The following is a 7,743-nucleotide window of genomic DNA, read 5'->3' as shown; positions in this document are numbered from 1 at the left end:
TAACAAACACACCTGTTAGCACACCTGTGGTCCCCCACACATTACACCTGCTGGTCTACTTACACAGGGGGTCCAGACTGGAGGGCACCTGTCGGGACAGCCACACCTGTAACAAACACACCTGTTAGCACACCTGTGGTCCCCACACCTTACACCTGCTGGTGTACTTACACAGGGGGTCCAGACTGGAGGGCACCTGTAGGAATAGCCACACCTGTAACAAACACACCTGTAAGCACATCTGAACCGAGGTGTCACTACAATTGAATAAAAACAGTGCAGACATCCAATAAATGTTAAGGACTCCAGTTAAACATCAATCATTACAAGAGGTCATCTGCTAAAAGGAAAACGGAATTATTGAAATAATTTTTAAATGATATAGAGAATGCTTTGTCAGCAAAGAAACTTATTTTTGACTTTTCTGATTAATACTTTATTTATTGTTATTAGACTTTTCAAAATTTCAAAATGCAGGCAACAGGCTTTAATATTGATACAATAGAAGTTTTACATTATATTTGGAAGCTCTCATTATGCTAAATGGAAATAAACTTTAGTTCTATATGAATATCTGTGACATGTTAGCATTACTTTAACCTTATATATACAGAACGCTGACCTCAGGTGAGACAATGTACAGAACAGGTTGTCATGTTGGGAACTCAGGGGTACAGCACCAGGCAGCTGGCTGTGGTGTCCGCTCCCTTAGGAACTAGACGCTTAGTGTAGCTGTGTATTGAGAAATGAAGAAAGAAAGAAGCTTATTAATTAGTTACATCAAATGCTGTATGTTGTTATAAAATTACTGCAGAATGAGGGAGTAAAACTTACTGATAAATAAGATATCAAAATAAATTAACCTTGTACCATATAGGAATGTACACACTCAGTACTGGTATATAACTCATCAAAATATGTGTACCAGAACAGGCATATCTTAATCTATCTGCTAGGTACATTTACATTGTGTATCAAATCGAACAAAAGAGTCTTGAATGTATTGCAAAAGTCAATTCACACATCTTATCACTTTGAATTCCATCAAATATTACTTAGTATTAGAGGCCTAAAATTCAAGCTTCCCTGCAAGACAGTAAAGTGTACCTAAAGGATAACCAATAGAACTCACCGCAGCTCCTCCAGTGTTGGGTGTTCCTCAGCAGCCTGCACCACAGCCTGGAACCCTGCAGGCTCCATGGAGATGTGCTGCAGGTCCAGCCACTCCAGGGCAGGGAGTCTGGGTAGAGCCTCGGCCAGAGCCATGGCACTGGTGTCAGGCAGGTGTAAAGGAAAGAACAGATCACCAGACATGTCCAGCCTGGTCAGTGCCGGCAGTGCGCTGATGAGCTGTGCGACCCTCCTCAGTCCGGCTCCTGTTACTCCCCAATTACTCCCTATTTGCAGCACCTGTAGTGTGGTGTTATAGTGAGGGGCTGTGGTCAGACTCTTGTCACCAGGTGGGTTTTGTTCCATGTCCAAACTGCTGGGCTGGCAGAGTGTTTGCACCAGTGAGACAATCCCTGAGTCACCTATGTTATTCCAGCTCACACCCAACACCTGTAATTGCACCAGGTGAGGCAGAGCTTTGATCAGGGCTGATATTCCCCTGTCACTGATACCTGTCCAACTGAGATCCAACACCTTCATGGCTGTGAGGTGGTGGTTGATAGTAGCCAGGCATTCCAGCCCAGGGTCTCCTATGTCCTTTCTACTAATGCTCAGTTTGATCAGCCTGGTTAGCTGACACAGTACAGGGAACAGTGTGTTAGAGGAACTATACCTCTGCCGGACCAACGTGAAGATGTGGAGGACAATCCAGCCATGAAATATGTGGGTGAGGGCATTGAGAAACACTAGTACTTGCAATGTGACAGTGACACAAAAAACATTCAGGACAATCCCCACCAGGACCAACACCTGTATGGCTGTGAAGATGGGGAGGATGGTGGTGACAGATTCCAGCGCAGTGTCACCGATCTGATTACCAGTTATATCCAGTTCTCTCAGTCCCACTAGGTGTTGCATGTAGGGAGCCAGGGATGACATGCCCACAGCTGTCATGTTGACTCCACAAAGACGGAGTACAGCCAGGTGTGGAACACTGGACAGCCCAACCTGCAGGACTTCCATCCCAGCATCCCAAAGGTAAGGGTTCCAGCTAAGATCCAACTCCTCTAACAGAGACATGTGGCTGAACCCCTGCACAAGTGGCTGGAGTGATGATGGTGTTAGGTCTGTGTATGACAGATTCAGCGCCCTCAGACCAGGAACATTCTTCAGAACTGAAACCAGCCTGGCTGTCTCATCAGGTGAGTCAAACTGTCCTGATAGTTTCAAGTCCAATCTAAGCCCAGGGAGTGAAGTTGTAAAACACTGCTGTAGGTACTGAACTGTGTCTCTGCAGTCAGTGCCTTTAGGAACCCTAAGTATAAGCCTGTCTGGCAGGTTTGCTGAATGAAGATTCTGTAAGTAATACTTCAGAGCTGTGGCTTCTCTACTGTTAATGGAGCTGTCCAGCATGACAATTGGCAGGGCTTGACTGAAGCCCTGAAGCACTTCTGGTTCTTGTCTCTCACCGAGGATATTCAGGCACAATGCTGCAAACCCTTTGTAGGTGTTGCAGGAGTTTTGCATGTCTCGATCCTTTGGCATATGTGACCTTTCAAAATGTTCTGGTCCCAAGTGTGTGAACTGTCTGCTGCTGATCTTGTTCAGTTCCTCCATCACAGCTTGTGCTGCCCGTGAGTCACAGCCACATGTGAACTGAAGCAGGTTACTGAGTTCAAACACCTTGGTTATGGAGGTGAGCTGCAGCAGCTCTACAATGTCTTGGTTCACCAGAGCATGAGCAACATATCGTCCAGCCAGGAATTCTTGCATTGTCTTGTGGGAAAAGTTCAGCTGTTTCCTAGGATGCAATTTTGAGGAAGAGACCTCCAAGGAGACCACACCCAGCTTTAACAGCAACTCCCAATTTACCTTTTCTCTCTCTACATCTGTAAGGTCAAGCAGGGTCTCATTCCTCAGCAGTGCCTCTAGCGCAAGCTTGCCAAACTGCAGTAATGACTCAGCAACCTCTGTAGGCAGCCCTTCTGTTGGCATGTCCACTCCTTCTCGCTTACAGTGCTTTCTAACCAGACATGTCAGCAGGTTGTCGTTCAGCCCTGTCATTGTTCCAGTAGACACCATCTCTTGATCTTCCTCCCACAGCAGACAGACTAATAGCAGGAACAGTGGGGTCTGGATCAGATTATTTAAGAATTCATTATCTTTCAGAACTACAGTACATCTTGATGTAACAGCTGTATTTTCAACCTTTACCTCTTCATCACAATGACTGCCAGCTGTGAAATGATCACTCAGTCTATCATTGTCATCTTCATCTTCATCATCATCATCATCGTCATCCTCTTCATCATCGTCGTCATCCTCTTCATCATCATCATCCTCTTTATTATCATAATCTTCATCATCATCATTGTCATCCTCTTCATCATCGTCGTCATCCTCTTCATCATCATCATCATCATCCTCTTCATCATCATCATCAAAGACAGTGAAATACTGCCTGATGAAGTCCTCTGCCAGCTCAGGATTTTCTGTGATGAAGAAGTATTTTCTCACATGTTCAGCCACATGTTTAGGGGAGAAGCCCTTGATGTGCACATGACAGTCTGGCCGGGTGTACTGCTGCACTCCTGCTGAGGGTCGGGAGGTGATCACAATCGTGCTGCTGGGGTACAACTTGCCAGACAGCAGCTTGGGAATGGCCTGCCTGGCTGCCCTGGCCTCAGGCCGCAGCTCATCATACCCATCTAGGAGGAAGAGCACATGGGACGACTTTTTCTGTAGGATTGCTCTGATGGATTGTACATCAACACCTTCAGTTGTTTCATCAACACACTGGTCCCACACCATCTCCTCTATGGTCTCCCCCTTTCTCACCTCCCGTAGTCGGATAAACAGGACGATATTGTGTCTTCTGCCCAGCTCTGTTTTCTGTGAGACGGCATCTAGGGCTTCTTTGGACAGAAACGTTGTCTTCCCCCCTCCGGCTTCACCCTCAATCAGAATACACCTGGGTGCTTTGGTCAGTCCTGTGACATCTGGGTTGAACAAGTCGTTTAACGACTTCAGTTCTTTTCTTTGTTTTCCCACTTGAGTTTCTATCAACTCCAGCTGGGTGAAGATATCACTGAGGGTAAGTGTGAAGTTGTCATTCCAGATCAGAGGCTTGAAGTGAGACAGTTGCAACTCATAGTACTTCTTCACTGACTTCTGGAATACATCTGGAATAGAGAACACTGTGTAAGATATAAGACTTCAAACTCAAACTTAGCAAGAATCTAACATATACAAAGTACATCATTATACGTCAGACAATAAACCTTGACAGTTGAACTTTTGACAGTTTGATCTGCAAAAGAGGGTATTGGTAGCTTGCACTCTTTCGGAACTTAAGCAAAGTCGAAGGCCTTCTAATATTGCAAGGTCAGCTTAGTTATAGTTATACTGCTAATGTTCAGCCATTGTACATTCGATTAACCTGACAGTGTATGTCTACGCGCTAAACAATCTATACGATAAGATTTCTTCTCATTTCTCATTCAAATCCCACCAGTCTAAATCACACCTGTCAATGAAGCAGACTCTGATCCTGCAGCTCCAACTGGAACTGGAAATTCTGTAAGAGAACAGAGAAGGGTTGTATGTAAATTGTTTTTCCATTTCAATAATCTTGTAGATCTGAGGCAATTATAGATGAGAGTATTTGGATTTATCTGAAAAGTGAAAGGGTTTTTAAATTTGTTCTTCCAAATGCTTGAGACAAGTTGAGAGTATCTTTTACTGCTGGTATGGAAGGGGGGTTCCCTCTCATGGTGTGGAGTTTTCGAGAATGAAGTTAATATGGGGCATTCTAAGGTTTTTTGAGAGGTTGATCAGGGAAAACTAGTCAGTATATATTACATAAGTATTTGGCGGTCAACTACAACGTGGAAGGCAGTGTGTGTGCTCCCTGAAGTTAAGACGGCAACAAAATTTCTTGAGTCACACTGATGGGGGGGGGGGGGGGGGGGGGGGAGTCGTCGTCACCAAGAAATCTTTTAGCACAGGAATACATTATCTGTATACATGTAAACTTCTATCTGGAGTGCTTACTTCAAGATTAACAGACCACACACGGCAATTATTTTCCATACAGCATTATTTATACAGTCTGGGTAGCTGTGCAAAGTGATAGTCCTTCATACAACAATGTAATTGTAACATACAGCCATGCACCTTTTTTTTCATCCTCTGCAATCTGCTCTGCCTCCTTGGCGTAGTCATGTCTGCCGATTTTTCTCAACAGGTCCGTCAGAAGGGAGAGATCTCCCAGCTTTAACTTCTGTTCTTTCTCCAGTTGGTTACAGATCTGGTGCGTGTCGGCGTGTTGGACAAATCCCGCCGGTAGAATCTTCGCACCGCTGACATAGTTGCGGAGATCTGTAAGTTCTTGATCTACAAGGTTCCGAGATATCTCCAGGTACAGATCCTGGCGAGGATTGTCCGCCATTTGGAGAAGTTTTGCGCCAACACACTAGTATCGGCTGGCACCAACACCAGCCGATACTAGCGGAAATCCCCAGCCCTTATACACGCTCTTTTCAAGAGACCAAAACAATTTAACGTTTAAAAATGGCACAATTTAATTCTTGTGATGTTTCTCTTTTAACAGCAGCCTAAGTTTCTTCCATTGTCGCACTCAGCTATTTAGCAAGTTAGGAACAGTACTTTTGGATAAATGGCATCTACAAATGCCACATATTGTTGTAAAAGTGGCCATGGAAATGTACGGATCACCTCTTTAGCACAGTCCAGTGGTTACGGTTTGCAAGCTGGATGGTGTTGGCTCATGTGGTCTTCCATCCATCCTGAGTTATTGCTGGTTTGGCATAATCGGTAGCCCGCCTTTAGCTGTACACATTAATTTTTTTTTTCATTTCGCCAGGGAAAACATATCGCCTACCGTCGTTTTTAAACGAGCCCTGGGAAAAAAAACAGACACAAGTCATTAACATCAAATTAAATCAAAGATAATCACACCATTAAAAACCAAGGATGTTCAAAATTATTACCTTACAAAACTACCATATAAAGATGTAGATATCTCCTTGTCTTACTATAAAATAAACAACCTACAGTTGCATGGCATTTGGAGCTGATGGCTATAAATAAAGTCATGTCATAATCACCAGGAGTTTATTTTATGGCAACCTTGGGAATTCAGTGTTATGTTGTGTTGTGTTCATTGAGATCAAGGTCATCTACAAATTGTAACATTACTGTGAAAATATCTTGATTTAAATTTGACTAATTGAAATTGGTAATTCCATACAGAATTTCCAGGTATGGAAATAGTCATATCTAAATCAAGACATGTTCAGAGTAATGTTGAAATATCTTTAACAGGTAAGTCATTTTTAGATTTACAGTTTAGATGATTCTAAACAAAAGAGATGCATATACTGCTGCAATGTTTTGTAAGGAGAGAATATTAGGCAGATCATTTGTTTCGACCAGGTAGGAAGACTCTTCCAAATTTGGGCTGCTTTTCCAGTAAACGCTGGTAAGATTTGCCATCAGTGCAGTTATGCTTTTCCGTCAGTGCTGGTACAATTCGCCGTCAGTGCTGTTCTGATTCGCGGTCAGTGCTAATAAGAACCACAGGAAGAGTAGCTACAATGTACTTGTTAATTGTGGATCTGAATAAAGTCAAGTCAAGTCAAGTGCTGGTTAATTTGCCGTTAGTGCCGGTGTCACAGCACCTGGGCCGAAATCACTAGCGATCTCGGCCCCCTCTAGTGATTTTGCCCCCCCCCCCAAAAAAAAACGGGTTTACATATTAACATTTTAGGAGTTTTGGTATAAATCACAAAATGCAGTTTCAGAATGATTTAAGTACACGAGTTTGGTACATAACTCAATCCATAGTATTAATACTAACTAGAGTTAATTACATGTTAATAAGACAGTTGGACTTGTTTCGGACAAGGAGGGTTGGGTCCCTTGTACTCCCATTATTATACTTGTCTTGAGTCTCGACATAAGATATAATGCAATGTATTCACCTTTCCTCAAGAAACCTATATATGTATAAATTCCAATATGAAGTCTCTACCATGAATTGACCACAAAAGATGAAGCATGAAAAGTCTTTATTGATTATGCAAATAAGGTATTAATTAAAATAACGCACATTTTGTTATATGCACCTGGCCTAGGGGTATCTTCACCGCCAATATTTACTGTTTTTCTATTATTTAGGGAATTAGTGCGTTTACCCATGTTTTTTGAGACTGGTACATGTACTTTACTTTTTTTGTTTTTGTAGCAATAGGTATATTAACTTGCACGTAGATAGTGTTTATAATGAGAAACTATTATTCGTCTTGTGTTTTTGTTAGTGCTTTGGAAATGTTTCCAGCATAAGAAAGTAGATACTGTGACAAATTGAAAACATAATATAGCTGACTTCCGTACTGTAGATGGTGTTGATTTACACATTCGCGATTGCCACCTCAGTTTAAAAAAAGTGTCTTTTTCATTTCAATGGAAGGCTTGTTTGCACCGAACCATATACTGTAAGTTCATTTAAGTTCGCGAGATTTTTAAGTTCGCGTATTTCGCTGAGACCTTCTCTTCGCGAAGTCATCTACTCGCGAACATGCATGTTCAACATCGTCCCCCTCCCCACAC

General features: G+C 42.8%; 1 protein-coding gene across 1 annotated transcript; it reads right to left on the bottom strand.

Moving 5' to 3' along the window:
- Positions 1-665: 665 nt before the first annotated feature.
- Positions 666-5,560, bottom strand: LOC118425369 (NLR family CARD domain-containing protein 4-like). The gene is made up of 5 exons (XM_035834177.1): positions 5,287-5,560; positions 4,637-4,687; positions 3,486-4,292; positions 1,133-3,296; positions 666-732 (listed from the first exon to the last, which is right to left on the bottom strand). The coding sequence occupies exons 1-5, from the start codon at positions 5,558-5,560 to the stop codon at positions 666-668; spliced, it is 3,363 nt and encodes a 1,120-aa protein (XP_035690070.1).
- Positions 5,561-7,743: the final 2,183 nt, after the last annotated feature.

Source organism: Branchiostoma floridae, chromosome 11 (assembly GCF_000003815.2).
Source record: "Branchiostoma floridae strain S238N-H82 chromosome 11, Bfl_VNyyK, whole genome shotgun sequence".
Taxonomy (NCBI): domain Eukaryota; kingdom Metazoa; phylum Chordata; class Leptocardii; order Amphioxiformes; family Branchiostomatidae; genus Branchiostoma; species Branchiostoma floridae.
Note: the sequence above shows the minus strand (reverse complement) of the source record. Positions and strands in the feature narration are given on the sequence as shown.

Bases quoted from the DNA above. Each gene is read 5' to 3' on its own strand.
- LOC118425369 (XM_035834177.1), bottom strand. From the start codon at position 5,560: ATGGCGGACAATCCTCGCCAGGATCTGTACCTGGAGATATCTCGGAAC. The intron at 4,293-4,636 runs GTGTGATTTAGA...TCTCTATTCCAG, and splicing joins AGAGTCTGCTTCATTGACAG to ATGTATTCCAGAAGTCAGTG. The intron at 3,297-3,485 runs ACAATGATGATG...CAGCTGTTACAT, and splicing joins CGACGATGATGAAGAGGATG to CAAGATGTACTGTAGTTCTG.